This window comes from Chelonoidis abingdonii, chromosome 3 (genome assembly GCF_003597395.2).
Source record: "Chelonoidis abingdonii isolate Lonesome George chromosome 3, CheloAbing_2.0, whole genome shotgun sequence".
In the NCBI taxonomy this organism is placed as follows: domain Eukaryota; kingdom Metazoa; phylum Chordata; order Testudines; family Testudinidae; genus Chelonoidis; species Chelonoidis abingdonii.
In genome coordinates this window covers 15,172,967-15,193,253 of record NC_133771.1, presented here as the reverse complement: position 1 = coordinate 15,193,253, position 20,287 = coordinate 15,172,967, and the positions used below count along the sequence as shown (strand labels likewise).

Below are 20,287 nucleotides of genomic sequence, written 5' to 3'. Positions count from 1 at the left end.
CATGAAAATTAAAAACACAAACTAATCATAGGAGTTTTCTTCCCCTTCAGTTATATCCTTATATCAGTAATACCATCCAAGTGTTGACAATTTAAGATTTCTTATTTAATATTAGATTGTGACACTGTGATAGAACAAGAGTAATTCACTACTGAGGATAAACCAAATTCGGCTCTCAGTTACATCAATGTGAATCCAAAGCAACTCAGCTCAATAGAGTTATTTACGTTTTACTGTGGGGTGACAGAAAGCAGAATTTGTTCCTAATGTTATTTACTTCACATTGTTTTGTCATTTTATGTGTTTGACTTCACTACAATAATATGAGGAAAAAATATATATTCCTCGTGGGTACCATGTAACATTTTGCGTGTCCATCCTTAATCTGCCTATCATGATATGATGCTATCTTTGTTACTGGAGCAGAAAATTTTCCTTACATATACTCCATCTATTAAATCTGTAAATATCTATCCACTGCCTGTGAGAAATTGTTTTTGTATGTATAAAATATTTTCTATCACAAATCTGCATTTTAACTTTTCAGTGTTCCATTTCACATAGACATTGTACACGATGATCTGCAGCCTTTGGCAAAATGAAGAACTAAATAAATAATCAAAAGACGGGATCTCAGCATACATTCTCCCAAGACACTGGCCTCTGTTCTGCAGACTCACTGACAGTTGTAATCAGTCAGATATGCAACGGTTAGTCACGTCAGATAGTCAAAACTGCAAACTCTTTCAAGACAGGAAAAGGTGGGCGTACAACAGTGACTCAATAAAACAGTCAGCAATCTCAGGCCTTACTGCTCATTTAAACTGCTACTTTACCAGAATCTGAAAACTTTTCTTTTTTGGCCAGTGACTTTTTTTCCCCTCTCATTGAACTCTGAAGGCAGTCAATCAAAACACAAATCTTAAACAATATGTAAGAGCGCAAAACTTAATACAATCAATTCAAAGCCTAATACAGAACAGGTCTTTGGCTGTCAGATCTAGTAATTGATCTTTCTTTTCAAGCCAAGTCATATACTTTCAAAACCTGTCTGAGACACGCATCATTTACTATCAAGCGTACGACTTCAGACGGTCTTAGCCATATTTTCCTAAGAGCAAGCTACAGAGACTGTTTCAAGAGAATAAAACTTTCATGTAGAGTAAAATAACTTTCCAGGTAGAACTGTGCTCTAGTTGTACCCATTTCTCTAACAGACACTAGTGAGAGTGAAGTCTGTGAGTTCCAGGCTCTGGCAAGGGGAACGGAAAACCAAAAAGGTTAAATTCTGGTAGTAGGCAGCAGTGGGAGCATGTGGAAGAAGTTGGCTGCCCTCTTCCTCGCTACCCTAGAAAAAGGTAGAGACAGACCCTTCTGCGAGTCTCTCAAAACTGACATTGCAGAGAAGAGTAACTATAGAGGAATAGTAGGAATTTAACCTATTGCTTACACAAAAATTCACCGGTGACATTTCACCCATCTGTACAGGGGCGGCTACTGCAGACATCTATGGGAGTTTCCAAGTGCCTCTGCAGACAAAATTTGGTCCTACCATATTATGGTTTTATTAATATGTCAAATGGCCATAAAAGTCTGTCTAGATTAAAAAAAACAACACGATAAAGCACACTGCTTGTGACAGCTTGAAAATTCATTCTACAACTAGACAAGTACTGCAAGATTTTCTATCCCAAAAATATCTCTGCATAATACAATGGCCAAAAAATACACACTTCATATAAAGGGCTATATTTTGCCTTCTGCCAAGGCCTGTGCGCATGTCTAAATTATCATTCTGCCGAAGCCTAACTACAGGCAGCTGAGCACATCTAATTTGAAAGGGGACGAGTTTTCTTTTCCCTACTTGATATTCTTAGCTACACAGATGCAATAACGTATCAGCATTCAGGAAGTCTCAGCCCTCCAACTAACCAGTTCACTGCTTTTGGTAGGACAAGGGCCCAATCCTCAAGGTGCTGAGCACCCTCTACTTCCAGTGAAGCCTAAGGGGATTGAAGGCATTCAGCACCTTTTCAAGAGGTGTTCTACACATTATAGGATTGGGCCCAAAGTACATTTCACAGGATTATGTATTTGTGTGAACACTTACGCTTTCCACAGTTAGATTTAGTTGATTTTCTGTGTATCTTTTATCAGCTGCAAAATCTTTCTATGTACCTTTTTTTAATAGCTTTCTCTGTGCCCTTAAAAATGTAAAATATTTACTTCTGGTAGCTAATGAATAATTATAGTACTCTTTAATGAGCCTCACAGGGTAAGAAATTATTTGGCACTCTTGCTTGAATGTGTCCCCAAACTGTACATTCTTTGTCATTAACACATGTGAGTGAAACTGACATAGTAATGGGCAAGACTGACATATGTTGGAGCCTAAAGCTAACAAGAGAAATTAGCTTGGAAGCAGACTTGGCGACCTGTGGATGTGTTGCATATTTTTTTCATCCAGATGCTAATGTGATTAATTCAAAATATCAAGACACAAAAAAATGAAGGGCCTGATCCAAAACCCATTGAAGATGGGAGTCATTCCATTGACTCCAATGGACTTTGAATCAGGCCCCTAACGATAAGTTACTGCCCTACAACCTCGCATAAGTGACTCTCATTGAGACTAATGGGACTTTTGCATACACATTTAGGACCCAGTGTTAAGGTACTTGTATTTTCCCATCCAAAAAAGGGTTTGTGTTGCCATGGGATAGAAAATAAATAAACAAAATAGTGAAGTTGCAGGTAATTTCTTTTGTTGGATAATATTCAAATGTGCAAACATCAGAGCATCCCCATGGGTCATGGGAAAGAAGGGAAACGGAGAGAAGGGAAAGAGATAGGTTGATGATTCACATTTGACAATTAAATTTAGAGATACAGAGATCAAAGGGGGAGCTATTTTGAAAGATGTAAACTTAAAGTCAGAAACAGGTGTGGATTAGTTTCTTGCCTCTGAAAAATGACCTCTTTACTATTTTATTTTTCCTATCCAACTTCATGCAGCCACCAATATTCCTCTCTGCTCTATGTGTAGCTTTCGCAAGTCTGTTTGCTACTACTGTTTGCTTTCCTGCTATTTTGAGTGGTGTTATAAAAATCTATCATTAATGATAACTCTCTCTCTCTGTTCTGTCTAAGTCTGGAAGACAAGTCTGGACCAATTTCTCCATCCTGCCTCTGGCAGCAGAATGTGGCATTTCAGATCTTCCACCAAGTCCCGGCTGCTTCAAAGGAAAATCCCTACTTTCTTCCGTTAAGATCATAAGAAATATAGGGGGAGGGGGTCAGCTCTGTTTGGACATAATTACACTTCATCAAAAGAAGCTTTCTTCATCTTCCATGCGTGAAAAGTCTGCAAGCAGTTAAGTCTGTCTTTTTTCTTTCTTTTTTTTTAAATATAAAAATTGCTATTTGGGAAACTAGCCAAAACTCAGAAAGCCAATATAGTAAAACAGTGCACACCCTTTGTTTTTCTTTGAAGTTTCTTAAATAAATATGTTGAGAGTTTGTAAAGTACACTATCACTTTTCCATAGATTTTACCCAGATTGATCAGAGAAAACTTCTTAACCAAAGACTGAAGAACACAAAAGATAAATGAAACTACTTTGGCCAAATTTGAAAAGTAAGAGAGAGAGAGAGAGAGAGAGAGAGAGAGTGTGTGTGTGTGTGTGTAGATATATATAGATAAAATTAAAATTAAAATATGTGTGCATATGTATATAGTGCCAGCTCCTTTTTAGATACTCTACTTCATTTCCTATGTTTTAATAAAAAAACATATTTCATAGGTTTCAAATGAGATTCAGAGCGCACAGGTAGTACATCATATGTCAGTTCTTTTTCAGCACTTGTTATGGGATATAACTACTGTACTTTTATTGTAAGGCTGCACTGGTGGTGGAGCCAGAGAACCTTCAAATTTAATCCATCAATGGAAAGACAAAAGCAGACAGTAACTTTTCTTGTTTTTAAAGGAAGTAAGATAAATGGAAGAGAAGAAGAACACCTTATCCTAGAGGGTAGTGAACTCCATTTTTATATCATATTACCTTTGCAGTAGAGCGGTCCTTTATTATACATAATTTTAAAAAACTTAAAAGCTAAAAAGTACACATTATTGGCCACATTCCTAAAATAAAATCTACTCACTGGAAACAGTCCATATTGAATCACTTTTATCAAACACTTATAATTGTAACAATGTGCCATCTGATTTGAACTACAGAGGCAGTTGACAGAGATTTGACTTTCTCTGACAAACGATCGCTCTGTCAAAGCTGGACTGCAACTCCTCTACATAGTGTATTATTATAAAATTAGCATTTTTGCTAATTTTGCAACAGAGTGTGTGACCTTTTTTTCCCTGGATGACTTTTTAAAAACTAAATATTAAATTAAATATACAAAAATATTTAGGCTGAATCAGTGGCCTGATAAGCAAACCCCTCTGAGGATTCCTTCAGTAAAAACTGACAAGTCAGTTTCCTTCAAGGCATCCTTTGAGTCATTAACTCAAATTTTAAAGCAGCTGCAAGAATTTTAAAAGGAAATTCTTTTCAATCTTGCGTTGGTTATAAAAGCTTCTTATGACTGGAGTATAGATTTCAGATTAGAGGAAGCTCTTAAGCAGCAAAGAGACAACTTCAGGGCTCTAAATCTTTAGGAAACTAGAAAGTTATAATCTCTGCCATTCTGATGTAAGCAATGTGTATTAGAGGTTAAATTTCATTCAAACCAAAAGCCTACAACCAAGTTTTATAAAGTTAAGCAAGCTACCGACAGGGAACATAAGATTGCATGTTGCAACACATGTGGAGCCTGATGCAAAGCATTCTGAAGTCAATGGAAGGCCCTATGGGATTAGGCCCATAAAGTGTATGGCCTATAACTAGGGCCCTACCAAATTCACAGCCACGAAAAACGCGTCACAGACTGTGAAATCTGGTCTCCCCCTGTGAAATCTGCTCTTTTGTGTGCTTTTACCCTATACGGATTTCATGGCAGAAATTCGTGTTTCTCAAATTGAGGGTCCTGACCCAAAAGGGAGTGGCAGGAGGGTCACAAGACTATGGGGGGGGGCATAGACTTGCTACCCTTCCTTGTGTGCTGCCTTCAGCGCTGGGTGGCCAGAGACCAAAGGCTGCAGACAGAGTGCAGAAGTAAGGGGGGCAATACCATACTATGCCATCCCTATTTCTGCGCTGCTGCTGACAGCAGCTCTGCCTTCAGAAATGGATTCCCGGCCAGCAGCTGCCACTCTCCAGCTGCCCAGCACTGAAGGCAGCACCGCCGCCAGTAGCAGCACAGAAGTACAAGGCAGCACTACCACAACCCCCCCACACACAATAACCTTGTGAGCCCCCCATACACACAACTCCTTTTTGGGTCAGGACCTCTACAATTACAGCATCTGACATTTCAGATTTAAATAGATGGAAACATGGAATTTATGATTTTTTAAATCCTAAGACCATGAAATTGACCAAAACGGACTGTGAATTTGGTAGGGCCATACCGAAAGCATATGTGAGATGCAAAAAACATAATGTTAGCTCTTCCTGCTACCAGTTAAGAGGCAGCCTTACTGCTACAGGAGTACATGCATTTTTCTTCTCTCATTATGATGGCCTGAAATCTGTTGTGTGACTTCATGTAACTCAGAACACAAAACTCTTCACTTCATTCTCCCCTCCCAATATGAGTAAAATATAGAACCAGGTCAGTAAATATTTTTTTTAAAAAATTCAGATGTCATAAAAACAAGCAAAAAATGTCAGGAGTCAGAAAAACCTGGCAAGGCGCAAAGGCAACAAACTCAGTTTGGACAAATGCTGAAGTTTGCGAACAAAACCTGCATTTATCCTTGTAAATGAAAGGCTGATGGGGATTTATTTACAGACTAATCAGTATTTCATTGTGGAATCAGTTTGACTTCTCGACTGCATTTGTTATTCATTATAAAAATATTAAATGTAACAGCATACCTCTTCCACTCCTGCCCACAAATCTTAGGTCATTAAACCTGGCTACTTGGTTCTTCATCACAGCAGAGGCATTCCTCAGCTCTGCAGAATAGTTTTCATCATTTCCAGCCATGACGGTGACCACGGTCCCATCAGGTACTTCTCCTAAAGCCACCACCTGTGACAATGGGGAGACAGCAATAATTCTTGAAATTAGGTTTGAAAATGTTTGTCTTTGTTGCACTTTACACGTCTGCACCTTCGGTATTAAGCACTGCGGTGGTTGTTGCTGTCAGCTGTGGTCAATAGTCATGAGCCAGCTGAGTAAGGAATAAATTGTTACATCAAACAGAGAAACATCACATAACGTCTCGCTTTCTCATAGTCTAATAGAGGGTCCTTCTTTGTTTTACCTCTTCAGAAATGTTCAGTATCTTTATGGGGAGTATATGGTTTAATAAATCCTCTACGCTAACTTTGTTCTTTGCAGCCTGTGTGCAGTGGGAAAACATGAAATATGGCTCATATCCATAAATCATACATGAGAATGCGTTTGAAATGGAAAGTTGGATATTATTATCAGCAGCCATTTCACTCTGCAATTCTGTTCTATTTAAACTCTTAGACTGGCTCCCATCACGGTAGTATCTGAGCACCTGATCATGTCAAATTTCACCAGAGAAACTGGGTGAGGCCTAAAGAGCTGGAGGGGATACCTCTAAATAACATCTAGCTGCAGTGGGGAGTAGTGCTGGGGCTTCAATAAATGGCACATTTCCTTTGGAAGCGTTCTCCAACATTCTGTTTGAGGCCTTGTGATGCTGGAACTGACATCTTTCAGATACAACATAAAACCAAGAGCCTATCCACTTGTAGCTGTTAAAGATCTTGTAGTACTTGTCTTAAGAGTAAGGTGTGGTTAACTCTGGTGTATTGTTCTAATTCTAACTTGGGTGACAACACTATACCAACATACTTTGACCTTGTATTTCAAATATATATGATATTCTCACTTCTTGTCCTACAGATTGTGTACTGCTGGAATGGGCTATTAAACAGATACTGCATTTCAGTGCAGCCAGACGTGAGAACAGATTATTATATTCTGTTTTGAAAATGCTTTGGGATATAAAATAGTATTTTTATATTTAAATTAGAACATAACACTGATTCACTATGAAAGTTTATTCCAACATTACTTCAGATAGGATGCAATGATTCTCCACAACAGCAAATAATTTCCCTATGCCATTTACTATAACATTACTAATACCAAATATAAATGTGTAACAAATAGTCAAAAATTTTGCACGTGAGAGTTTTAAAACTTTTTATAAAACTACTTAGCCTGAGACATTCTAGCTTATGATTCTACTGAACCCTGTCCCTTTACAATTAGTACCATCTGATGGTCAGATATTATTTTTTTATTATTCATACTACAAAACCAGGTGATGATCAACTCTTTTTTTCTGAAATACACTCTGTGATATTTTGTAATCAATTCGACTTTAAATGTCTTTCCCCAATATGATCATGTCTGAAACTATTAAGTTCAGGTCAGATCATAACATCAATTAAGTAGTAATAATTAAGAGCTCTGAAGAAATATGGACGGCATAATACAACCCTGTGTGCGGAACAGCAACAAAAATAGTGTCAAATGTATACCAAATCTGAAATATTCATTAATTGATAGATACCATTACTAAAAATTATTGCTCTGATGATCTGAATCCGAGCAACCGTGTAGCAAAGCTGATGCACTGCATATGATGGATTAAACTGATGCCTGTATAATTTTCCAAAGACTACCTAACACACAAAGGGAGTGTTGCCACTAACTTCGGTGAAGCAGGATTTCACCCCAAAAATTACTGTGAAGTGATTTTAATGGCACTGATTACAAGAACATAGGAACTGACATATTGAAAAAGGCCCATGGTCCATCTAGCCCAGAGGTTCTTAAACTTTTGTACTGGTGCCCCCTGTCACATAGCAAGCCCCTGAATGTGACCTTTCCCCTCCCCCCCATCAATTAAAAACACTTTTTAATGTATTTAACACCATTATAAATGCTGGAGGCAAAGTGGGATTTGGGATGGAGGCTGATAGCTCATGACCCCCCACATAATAGTCTCGTGACCCCCGAGGGGTCCCAACCCACAATTTGAGAACCCCTGATCTAGCCCAATATCCTGTCTCTGACAGCTGCCAGAACCAGATACTTCAGAGCAAGGTGCTAGAAACCCCACAATAGCCAGATGTGGGATAATCTGCCCACCTACCCTCTAGTAGTAAGAGTTTGGTTTAAACCCTGAAGCATGAGGTTTTATATCACTTCTAAAAAAAAATTAAGTTTTGAGTTTCTACTATTAAAACTCTGGATATTCTTGTTATCCATATACATGTCCAATATGAGTTACAAAAAATTTCAACACATTACATCCAGAAAAGCAAAAGAAACTCAGAGCAGAAAAGGAAGTGCAAGTCTGTCAAGAGGCCTCAAGAAGAGGGAGTGAAATTACTCTGTCCTTACCTCACCTCCTTGTGTCTATATATTATGCAGCAGATCAAATATTGGGTAAAACTGATCACAATCTGTCTTGAACCCTTGTAATAATGAATAATATAGATTGCTATCTGTACATAATGAAGTGAGCATGAGTAAGATAAAATACTCTTCGAAGGCCCTTCTATCTTGAACCCTCAACGTCTTCGTTTTCAGTGGGTTTCACTCTGATCCGTAAGTGGTTTGTTTTTTTTTAATGTTGTCTATTTAAGTTCAATTTGTCATTTTAAACAGCAGTATAATTTGTGTACGACACTTCTTGAGTCATAGTGCTAGCATGCTGCTCATACCTAATACGCACCGACATTATTCTTAATATACAGCATCCTTTGACACACTGTTATGTAATGTCACTGAATATTATTCTTACTGAGAGCAGACACACGGAGCATTGGGTGCAAACATGAAACTTTGTCTAATAAAACAAAGTTCAATCAAACAGCACAAAATATTTCTCTACTACTGAGTAAAAATAATACATTTACCACTGCCATTTTACATTTTTTGTAATGAAATATTAATAGGTTATGCGCATATGTAACGTCCCTGTTCTGGCCCATAGCTTTACAAAAAAGTCAGAAAGTTAGAAAAATATATATTATTTATCCACTTTTTAAATTAAGAATAACTTTATGTATTGAAAGACTTTTTCTGTACAGAAATGAACTTGAGTTGGTAGTTTTTATGCCACATATCAACCTAAATGATTTAAAACATCTTAGACAGAAAATCAAGGATTATAATGCATTGGAAAAAAAAAAAAAGCCAGTAGTACTAATCGTAAACATAAATATCTAAGAGTAGCTACTCTGTGGGCTATTTAGCTTTTTTTCAAAGATTAATATCTCAACCATTTAAAAATATTTATTTTCCAAAAGGCACCAATCCATACTAAAATACCTATAAATTCTGATGACTAAAAATTAAGCATTTGGGAGTTTTTTTAGCTAGGTCTCAGCAAAAAGGCACGTGGAGCCACAAAACACAAATCTTAGAATTTGAAAATGACTTTATCAATGCATGTACTTTTTCGAATAACAATTCATGTCTGGTCTGGCAACCTGTTTGCCCAGTTTCAGTCCCATGGGATCTGAAATGGCCAAGGTATGTACACTGAAGACTGACATAAATGTGAAGCAAAAATACTACACAATAATATTATGTAGTAAGGCTTTTTACATAGTAGAAAGATTGTTTCCAGAAAGAGCTCGTGTACATGATATTAGCTGTTTTCAAACACTACTATCTCTATCATTTCAATACCTTTGCTTGTAAAAATACTAAAAGGCATTATTTGCATAAAGGGCTCCCAGAATGTAAAACCTCCTATATTATAAATAATGTCTTTTCTTACCTAGAGTTTGCCAAAAGAGCATCTGAAGCTATTAAAAATATTTTAATGGTCTATAACTTAAAACTGAATAACTGATTTGCACTACTTTTTGTTTAAAAAAATACATCTGGACTGACAATTTATACACCAAGTTCAGCTTGAAGCTATTTAAAACAGCTGAGTTATAAACTCTGGAAACTGGGGGTTAGAGTGAAAAAGCTGACAGACCCTTAACTACTGGTGCTACTGGATATAGCTTGAATACTGTACATTGATTTTTTCTTGATTGTTGTTATCTTATGTCAACTAATGTTTTTTGCAACTATCAGCTTCTTGCAGGACAACAAAGAACATACAAGTCTGGTGTAATAACTCTGTCTTTACACGTCTCAGTAAGATGCTCCTGAAAGAATTGTCAACTGAGGGACAAATCCTGTTATCGCTACTCCACTGACTACTATGAACTACTTGTGAATAACGTGAACATGATTTGGCCCCCGTCCCATTGTCCCACTTTCCTTTATATCTTAGCCACCTGAACGTTATTAAGCAGCTACAAAGCTATGTTAATAAGCGCATTGTTAACATTCTTCACTATAAAAATAGTTTGCACTAACATAGTCTTACTATTCAGTATATTAAACAAGAACTCCCTTCACAGCTCATGTAAATATTAATACTCCAATTCAAGTGTCCTACTAGCCAACATGATTTTAAAAAATTATAATCAAAACTATCACTGTTTATAACATACTTCCTTTCCTACAATTGATTTACATCTGTTTTTTTTAAATTAAAACTGTGGTATGTCCAAAGCACTTTTTAACTAGAGAATCCTATAACAGAATTATGATATACTTAACACACCATTCAAAATATTATCATCAGCATATTATTTATTGCCAATAAAACTTCAGTTGTCAATTTTTAAAAAGCATGCTGTATGTGAACTAGTTACGGTACACGCCAGATCAGTATTTTCTTTTTTTTTCCTTTTTTTAAATTAAAGATAACTGCTCCTGTGTTACATTATAGTGATTTTTTTTGTTATATATGCATTTGGATTATTTCAGCTTGAAATTGTGCAGAGTTACATATCATTTCAATTTATACAGTGAAAAGAAAACTGATAAAATATGTGTTTGAGATCATTGTTAAGTAAATGTAATTAGGATTTACAGTACAGTTTTTCTGTAGTAAATAAAGGTAATACATACAGAACATCTACATAATGCATGCACATATATTCTCTGTGTAAAAATACAGATGTATGTAAATGTGCACATGCTTTATAGCTGAGTGGTGGTGTAAGTGGTGAAAGAACTGGCTCATAGTCAATTTAATATTCCTGACACCTCAATAAACTGGATAAATCTATGCGGGTCTGTCAATAGGGACCTGTATGGCCTTTATTACTGTAGTATTTGAATATTGCAAATACTGAATACTTCATCCAATTTAGCTAGCGTGTGCATAAATATATATAGACGGGAAATGGGAAATGCTCTGAAGACATCTGTCCTTTTATCAGGTTTAAATGTGCTTTTTTGTAACCATATCTTGTGTCATATTAGGTTCATATTTTTCTCCTAAACTTTTTCATCCAGCAGATGTAATAGTATCCTTTAAAGATAAGTAAATAAGAAAAAGTAGAAGATGATGCCTGACATTTCAAAAGAAGCCAGAGACAGATATAACTGCAATGTGCAATATTTACTTCTGTGAACTATAACTTTAAAACTAATCTAATCTAAAAATGATCAAAATTACAATCAAAGTTACCTGAAATCTCCTCCTTCTTCCCCCCAACCATCAGTGCCCTCTGAACAAGACTTGCTCAGGAGAAGTGATCTACACCTGATATTTGTCATGGCCCTTTAATGCTTGGCAAAGTTACAGAAATAGAAGATTTTTAATGGCTCTGTTTAGCCTGTTCTCTGCTATCTCTAACAAGTGAGGACCACAAAGACTACTAATCATCTAACTCTAAGGTAGAGGGGGTTCTTCCAGGACCTTTCCCTGTCATATATGTGAGCTTCAGACAAATGAAGTCTGTTTCTCTGTCTGATACTAAAGCAAGCCATTCAGTCTCCATGTCAGTTTTACATACACTTATTTTAACGTCGGTTTCCTTTACTGATGCTATTGATTTTTCACTTAGAAATATATACCCATTAGTAAGGATTACATCTCTGTGGGTCAGGAACTACAACACTCTTAGATAGTTATACTTTGTTCTAGAAGATACTGATTTCAAACTCTTCTGCTTTTCAATGATTTTCAGGCATGGTAACTATATTTTGCCAGGGATGCTGCAATAGCAGGAGGTTGGAGGGGTTTCGATTTTACACTGGCAGTAAAATCCAAATTTGCAAAGTTTAGATCTGCTAATTCCGGTGCTGGGTTTTGGACTGAATCAGGTGCTGATGGACAGGCACAGGTGCCTTGGGACAGCCGAATTACTACTCATTTCACCACTGAAGGAACTGAAAGAAATCTGCAGCGGAAAGTTTGGTGGGAGGGTAAAGGCTTGCTTAAAAGCAAGCACACGAACAACCATAAAATAATCCTTTCTTAACATTAGCAGAGTGTGCGGATGTCGACTGAACATGAAAAGCAACATTCCCGATTTAGATCTGGGTGGTATTTATTATCTAAATAGCGTATGAAGTTTCTGATAATTTATGCACTGTCTCTGCCAAATGAGCGTCTTCTGGACAGACACTTCCTAACTTCTCCAGCAGGAGAAGTGAAGGGGCATCATCTCCCATTGGGAGAGCAAGAGCTCTGTCCTCTCTCCCCACTCTTAGCCACTTTGTTTTAAAATCTGGATAATTTTTCTACCCCTAGCTTAGGAGGATCTGTTCTCCAGAAGCAGCTGTAAAACAGTGTAACTCTGGGAGGCAGCAACACCTCCTCCTACTTCCTCACACAATGAAATACAAATAGCTTGACGCTTCGCAAAAAGTAAGTTCAACCTGACACCCTGAGAGACACACCCAAGTGAAAATGGGGGAAAAAGTTCCATCAGGAACGTGGTCCTTCTCCTGGTGTCCTTCCTAAATCAACAGCAGGGCACGCACACAACACCATCAAACCCTGCTTCATACCCGTGAATACATCAATTAACATGCCTTTAGAAACCGTGAAAGGAAGGGGGCAGACCTTTGGTGCTGAAACAGAGGAGAGGGAACATTTGGAGGAAGCTCAAAGCCACCCCTTCTCCTCTCCCCGTTCTTATGACCCTATACATTGCTTTGGGGATGGGTAAATCCCCTCACCTACTTGAAAAATATTCTGCATCCAGTCCCCCTGTTACTCAGAGGTTGCACTGCTCATGTGGTTAGGGGGTGCACGGAGTTAGAAGGTGCATTGTTCTTCTGGTTGGCAGTATGCGGTGGAGTGAGGCGTTAGCTGCCTTGCTCTGGTAGTTCTGGGGTGTCTGAAATGTCAGTGGTGAAGCGGGTTCAGTGGGTGCTAAGGAGTGTATGACTGTTGTGGGGGGCGATAACGGGGAGGCATTGGTGGTGGTTAGGAGATGGGGGTGTGAATGGAGGGTAGTTGGATGGTGCCTGCGGTGGTTGAGAGTGTTGAGCTAGCTAATGGGAGGCGTCAGCCTGTGTACTGCCTGGTGGCTGGGGGTGCCCGGTCGTTATAGGGGGTGGGTAGTTAGCTGCTGCACTGCCTTGTGGCGAGGGCGTGTGTGGTTGTTAAATGAGAATGAAGGGTTCCTTCTCCCTTGTGGCTAGGGGTGTACTGCTAGCAAGGGGGGGGCTGCTCGAAGGGACATGGCCCTGCGGCTCAGTCAGGGGTCTATGCACTGCCCATTGCCCTGGCTGGTTGTGAGGGACTCCTAAGGGGTGCACGGTAGTTGTGGGGGTACATGGGTGTTAACAGGGGCCGAGAGAGGCCACACAGCCCTTGCTGCGGGGGGTGCATAGCTGTTCCCAGAAGTGGGGAGCGGCAGGCTCGCCTGGCCCTGGCAGCTAGCGGAGGAGGCTGCAGGGCACACCGAGCCTGGGGGGCAGGCGGGCGGGGGGGTCTTACCTTGAATGCCACCGGGAGGGTCTTGTTGCAGCGCCAGTGCGAGGGCAGCACAGAGCACAGGAAGTTCGGGCTGTCGGTTCGGACCAGCTCGGCGGGGTGGTCGGCGATGATCTCCACCATGGTGCGGTTATCGTGGGGCCGCAGTCTGGGCACGGCCGCCGCCGCCGCCGCCTCTTGCTGCTGCTGCTGGTGCTGCTGGGCTGCTACTACCGGGCTCACTTCGCTCATCTTGCCGGGCTGCAGGCTGCTGGAGGGGGGGCTGAACCTCCGGCTGGTGCTGGGATCTACGGGAATACGCATCACAACAGCCACAAGTTAGCGAGCTGAGGGGGCGGTGGGGGGGTCACTCGAGGAGGCGTGTAGTGAGGGGGTGAAAAAAGGGGTGAATGGAGAAGTGGAGGGGAGAGGACAGGGGAGGAAAGCGCAGGAGCGGGTTAAATGCAGGGGGGGAATCACAGCTAAAAAAAGAGGGGTGATGTGGCTGATTTGGGGGCGAGTCTGCAGCCTGGAGGAATGGGAGACACAGTGTCTGGCGGTGGGATCCTAGGGCTGCCCCCCTCTTAGCAAAGCCCAGCTGGAAGCTGCATGGTCCGGGGTGCTGCAAACACAGCTTCTCCTGCTTCCTTCCTTCTTGTTCAGCCTCTTGCTGTGACTTTTCCCTTCCCTCCTTCCAGCCACCGCGTCTTCCCTCAAGTGCTCGGGGTTTCCTTCTTTTCTGTCTTTCCTTTTGTCTTCCCTCTTCTCCTTTTGGATTTTTAAAGATTGCCTGGGAGAGGTAAAGCAGCTGCTGATTTCAGCTTCCTGGGTTGCTGCTGTTTGCAGAAGCAGCAGCGAGAAGAGGAGGGTGGGTTTCAGCTACTGAGAGGGGGTGCTAAGGGGAATGTCCCGTTTTCCTCCAAGGAAGTCTTCCCCCTCCACAAAAAAATCTTGATCGGAGAAAGTTTAGATGCCAAGTGACTTCTCAGCTTTTCCGATTATTAGTTTTTGCTTCAGGAGGGAGAGGGGGCTGGGTTGGGGGGTAAAAAGTTTTGAAAAGTGTCTCTGCAAAGCTGTTTCCCTTCCCCCAAAGCTACTTCAGCACAAACAAGAAAGTTCTTGGGTTTTTAGCCAGAAAAAAAAACAACAAACCGTAGTCAAAATACTAATAATTAAAAGAGAAACATTAGGAGGCTGTGTAACTAGGAGCAGGGCTTTTTTTAAAAGTTCAGACTTCTGACTCCCAGACAAATAAGAGGGGAGAATAGACAGAAACAATTGTCAGGCTGTTTTCTAAAATAGGCTCAAGTAACTTGTTGGAAAAGGGAGCTTTGGTGCACTCCGGTTCCTTTTAATTAAGTCGCGGCTATGTCCTAGTCCCTGCTCAGTCGAATAGACGCAAAAAAATCTTTATTTTTCTTCCCTTGATTAATAACAACAACAACAAAATTATTATTTTTTTCTGAAAAACTGGTTTTAAAAAACTTCTTTTGGGTCCCAAAAGTTGAGGTCGGAGAAGGATGAAGGAGCCGAAAAAAAAAAATGCCTCCTTTTTTTTTGGTCCTAAATGTGGTTTTTTGGAGGCCGGGATTTCTAATGATTAGGTTTTTGTGGTTCATATATACAGGACTCTCTGGCTACGGCGATCGTTATGCTCATGACAGTCAGCAGCACGTGGTGTCTCAACTCTGTCCTCATACTTCTGCAGCCTTCAAAATAAGTACAACAATGTGCATCCCCCACAGAAGAAGGAGCTTTGCTTTCAGACGATCTTCCCTACCCAGGGACAGGACTAGGGGGAATGACAGGACTGTCTCCGATCTGTACGTCTTTCCGGGTTTTTCCATGAATCACATTTTTTTGTTTGTTTTGAAAAAAGCCTGGACTATTTTGTTTGCCAACTAATAATACTTAATAATTTGGTGCCAAAGGTTTTTGGTGTTTATTTTTTGCTAAGACCCTGTCAGCCTAAAGCCTAAAACGTTTCCTTGAATAAATGAAAGCTAGAAAATCTGCCCTTCAGATTATTAAGGTAAAGAGAGTCTGGTTTGTTTTCGCCCTTAAAAAAAAAAAGGCAGATCTTATTAAAAACAATTTACATACCCAATAGTAAAAAAGTGTCAACGCCTCCCACAGCAGATAATAACCTATCAAAACTCTCCCTCTAACTTAACTTCGACGTGCCACTTCCACCTTCTTGTACAAAGTAAGCTCGCGGGGAGGGGGGTAGCTGCGCGAAGTGCCAGTGTGGTTTGGGGTGATGGGAGGGGGGCTCCGCTTATGGTGCTTTTATGCAGCTTTTTCGCACACAATTCTGGGAGCATTTTCAGCACCATACAACAAGTCTTTGGCCTTCCCCCGGCGCTTCACCCTTTTCCCCATGAAAAAACCTGCATGTCCCCAGATAAATGATCCGAAAACACACGTGCCTCGACTGAGGTCCTAGGAACCCAGACCCCAACGTATCCAACACTCTCCTCTCTGCGCTTTATTCCAGCTGCAGGTTCTGCCGCCGGCTTCTTTTCACAATAGGGTCTGTGGCAATTTTCGAAACCAACCTGCAATGCTACACACAGCGCAATACATAACATGATCCTCTCTGACGATTAACACAGGATTGAGTTATTCCCCACTACAACCAGCGTCGCCTGTTATCTGACAAACATTAAAAAAGGTGAAACTTCCGGAGCTTTGGTCTTTAGTTATTTACTCGCTTGCAATTAAAATGTTCAAAAGGATCTTTTTTTCGGTCACATGGGAGAGCTCTCGCTCTGTATACCGCTAACTGTAGTTGGCAACTCTGTGCTCTTGTCTGCAGTAGCACACGTCCTTGAAGGAAATGCAGCGGATGACATGTATTTGTGTATTATTTTCGTTCTACCTCTTTTTTTACATGGTTAATATGTCTGATAGTAACCCCTGATCACCTGCCAGCTATCTGAGGGTTTTTTTCTCTGTGTACGTGTCAAATAGGGGGTGGTGGTGATGGGGAGTTTACTTTTCCTACCTGGACATATAAGTATGATGAATAAGTGCTCCCATACTTACCAACAGAACCGGCAAGATCCTGTCCAAAAGGAGTGTGCACAGTGCCCCGAAATGGGGAATTTAACACAATCTGCAAGGAGCTGAGTAATTTAAAGGTTTTCAGAGCTCAAATAGAGTTGCAGTACAGTAAAATATTTAAAAAAAATGTTTTTGGTACTATGTTTATTATCGTGCTTTTTAACACCTTCCCTTTAGATGAGGGATAACATTTTCCATTAGGTAGAGGGTACAGGTGTTGGGCGGAAAAGAAAAAGTTAACAGGAACCATATGTTTCCAAGTACATAATTAATTTGACAGTAGTTATTTCAGTATTTTTTAAACATAAGAAGATAATTTCCTCTTTTAATTAGTCACATCAGTATATTTGCAGTTGCCTCCCTCCGTATTAAAATTTAAAAAGTTAATTAGGATAAATCAAAAGAAGTTATAGGAAGTAACCAGTGTAAGGTCACTTAAAATAGTCTATAGTTATTTATAATTTTTCCACTGACCACCTCAACAAAGTTTCAGGTACCTGGCACAGCTGATTTTTAGTCTCCTTGCAAAAATTTCTTTCTGCTTAACTTTTACACATTTAACTGGAACTTGCTAAAGCCTGGAAGAGATCACAACTCAGAGCACTAGAATTTTATTGAAATTGTTATGGACACCTTAATAAAACTACCCATAATGTTTATGGATCAGCACAAAGGCTGTCTGGGATTCATTTTATATGTGCTTTATGCTATGTTCTGAATTATATGAAACTTTGGCTTGGATTTGGCTGAAAGACACTTGGACAGTGGTTCTCAAACTTTTGTATTGGTGACCCCTTTCACGCAGCAAGTCTCTGAGTGTGACCCCCCACTAAGAAATTAAAAACACATTTAAAAATATTTAATGCTATTATAAATGCTGGAGGTGAAAGGGGGTTTAGGGGTGGAGGCTGACAGCTTGTGACCCCTTATGTAATAACCTGGTGACACCCCTGAGGGGTCACAACCCCTAGTCTGAGAACCCCTGCACTTGAGGCAACCCTACCCTCCAGCTTTCTTCCGCTTTCACTTCAGAAGCGTTCATAATTTTAGCATAGGCTGAAAAGTGGATCACGTTTTAAGAAGTTAGAGAGCCATAGGAGTTTAGAGAAATTTTTTTTTAAAGATTATGTATTAAAAAAAACCTTCAGACCCAATTTATAAAAAAAGATTTTAATGAGTGCATCTGTGATTGCTGCAAAAGCAACTTTGATGGTCTTTTAGCTTTTTTACCTTTAACTGTGTTACAAATACAGCTGTACTATATGGAAGCATTTTGCTAGAAAAACATATATTTTAAATGGCTTAGTATCTATTTAATTTTAAATTGGTAAAATTTGGACCCAGTAATCTCTGGACCTATCAATAATCTCCTGGTCTAAACGTTATCTGATCAATAATAGAAAATAATTGATAAATGTTGAATGTTTCTGTACTGAATGATGTTTCATAAAAATATTTGTTTTGATGCTAGTTTGCTTGACTGGAATGTGCTGTAATCATGATACATATTGAACCTCTTATAACCTTCTCTATATAAGTGCACAGCCTTGATGGAAAATGGAATAAATTAATATGTTTAACAGGTTTATTATTGTATCAGATATTTTGTGAGTCATTATAGCAATGTCAGCAATTACTGCTGTAGTTAAGTACTTGCCAGTATTTTCTTTCCACATTCCACCTTCCAGGAGTTTCTAACTCACTTATGAAAATACAAATCAGGCTGAAATGTGGTATGACATTAGGGTAGTCCTGATCCCACTGATGTCCATGCCCAAACTTCTACAGACTTCAGTGGGAGCAGGATGAGGCCCAATGTCTCATGGCAACACTTTGCTTTCATTTTGGTTACAAATTGACTACTTGTCCAGTTATTCTTTGCACTTAAAAGTATGTCAGGTAGAGTGGCTCAGAATTTACAGACTTCTGTTTGATAGATTTGGTTGATTCATTGTTTACTGTGCCAAGGAGCACAGATTTCAGAAGTACAAACACAGTATTACAAGAGTACATAGACACCTTCAGTCTCTTTATTTTAGCTATCATGTCCCTGACCCATTGATTTATGACTGAAACACAAGAAAATTCTATGCTATCCTGAAATGTGCTGTAAGCATTTTATATCTCAGCACCGTACACTGTTTGTATAGTGTTTACAGTTTCTGGCAGTACCTAGACAGTCAAGTCTGAAAGACAGAGTAGAAAATGACTACATAAAACAATAATTGATTGACATCTATAACATTATTGTTGCACATATTATTTTCTATTGGTAGGAAGAGATGCCTGTTAGTTGGGATTCTTGGGTTCTATGCAGGGATTGCCATTTACTCACTGTGTGACCTTAGTAACTGGCAAGTCACTTAACACCTCTGTGCTTCAGTTTACCCGTGCGTAGAATGGGTATAACAATAGTTACCTCACTTGGGTGTTGTGAGATTTAAATAATTATGGTCATTAGTGTATCATGATTGTCATAAAGTCATTTGAAATCCAAAGATGAAAGGGGCTATGTTAGTGCAAAGTATATTAATAAGTTTTCTTGTTGATAATAAGAAACCAGCTGCATCAATAATGAAAAATATTGTGATCTTACTCCTACTGACTTTATTAGGCTCAGTTGCTCCCTGAAAGTTTGAACAGAATAGATGTTGGTTTCTCAACAGCATGCTCTAAAATGCACATAAACTGAAAAAAATGTAGATAATTGTCAAAGACTGGATCCCCCACCCCCACCCCAGTTTGTTTCTGCTTGTCCAGTAAAGGATTGTTGCAAACTTAGGTCTCAGTACCCCGTCAGGATCCACTAGGTGCCCTCCCAGAGTTTCCTTTTTTTTCAATGAGGATAAAAGGTTAAACAGTCACATTAGTAGATTCTAGTGGAGGATTGTGGCCCTAGCTATTACCCTATAATGACATATCAAAGATCAAGTGTGGACTGTGTTTTCTGTCTTGAGGACAAAGTCTGAGCTCTGGATTTTGATTACAGACATTTCTATTTTCGTCGCTCTGTGTCAGGTAAATCATACCGTTGCTTTGCTTGGTCCAAAACAAACAATGCCCCTCCCCCCATACAATTATGGAGAGTTAAGGATAAAACTGGCTTTCCATAACAAGGACAATTTTGCTGTCTCTCCCCCACATTGATCCTTCTCACAAATTCTCTGTGATTAAATAAATCCATCTGAAATTCTACATCCTGATTTTATTGCCAAGGTAGAACTTTTCTGGAAAGCTTCAGACAAATTGGACAAATTATTTTAGAGCTATGAGGGTTAAACAAAATTAGGGTTCACATTTTCCTAACTTTTTTTTG

General features: G+C 39.4%; 1 protein-coding gene and 2 long non-coding RNA genes across 5 annotated transcripts in view; 2 read left to right on the top strand and 1 right to left on the bottom strand.

The window, feature by feature from the left end:
• The window catches only part of LOC116837556 (uncharacterized), a 35,971-nt gene extending 25,095 nt beyond the window's left edge, over positions 1-10,876 (top strand). For both annotated transcript variants that reach the window (XR_004376725.2, XR_004376724.2), the window contains 4 exons: positions 3,151-3,373; positions 3,548-3,636; positions 6,027-6,133; positions 10,212-10,876. This is a non-coding gene — a long non-coding RNA (uncharacterized LOC116837556). The remainder of the gene's footprint in view (positions 1-3,150; positions 3,374-3,547; positions 3,637-6,026; positions 6,134-10,211) is intronic.
• Positions 1-14,243, bottom strand: part of RUNX2 (RUNX family transcription factor 2) — a 110,648-nt gene extending 96,405 nt beyond the window's left edge. For both annotated transcript variants that reach the window (XM_032802082.2, XM_032802083.2), the window contains exons 1-2: positions 13,930-14,243; positions 5,999-6,155 (exon numbers count right to left, since the gene is read on the bottom strand). In XM_032802082.2, the coding sequence (XP_032657973.1) occupies positions 5,999-6,155; positions 13,930-14,229 (457 nt within the window). In that variant the 5' untranslated portion in view covers positions 14,230-14,243. The remainder of the gene's footprint in view (positions 1-5,998; positions 6,156-13,929) is intronic.
• Positions 13,962-15,914, top strand: LOC116837558 (uncharacterized). Its single transcript, XR_004376727.2, has 2 exons — positions 13,962-14,050; positions 15,533-15,914. It is a non-coding gene; the product is annotated as an uncharacterized LOC116837558 (long non-coding RNA).
• The last annotated feature ends 4,373 nt before the right edge of the window (positions 15,915-20,287 follow it).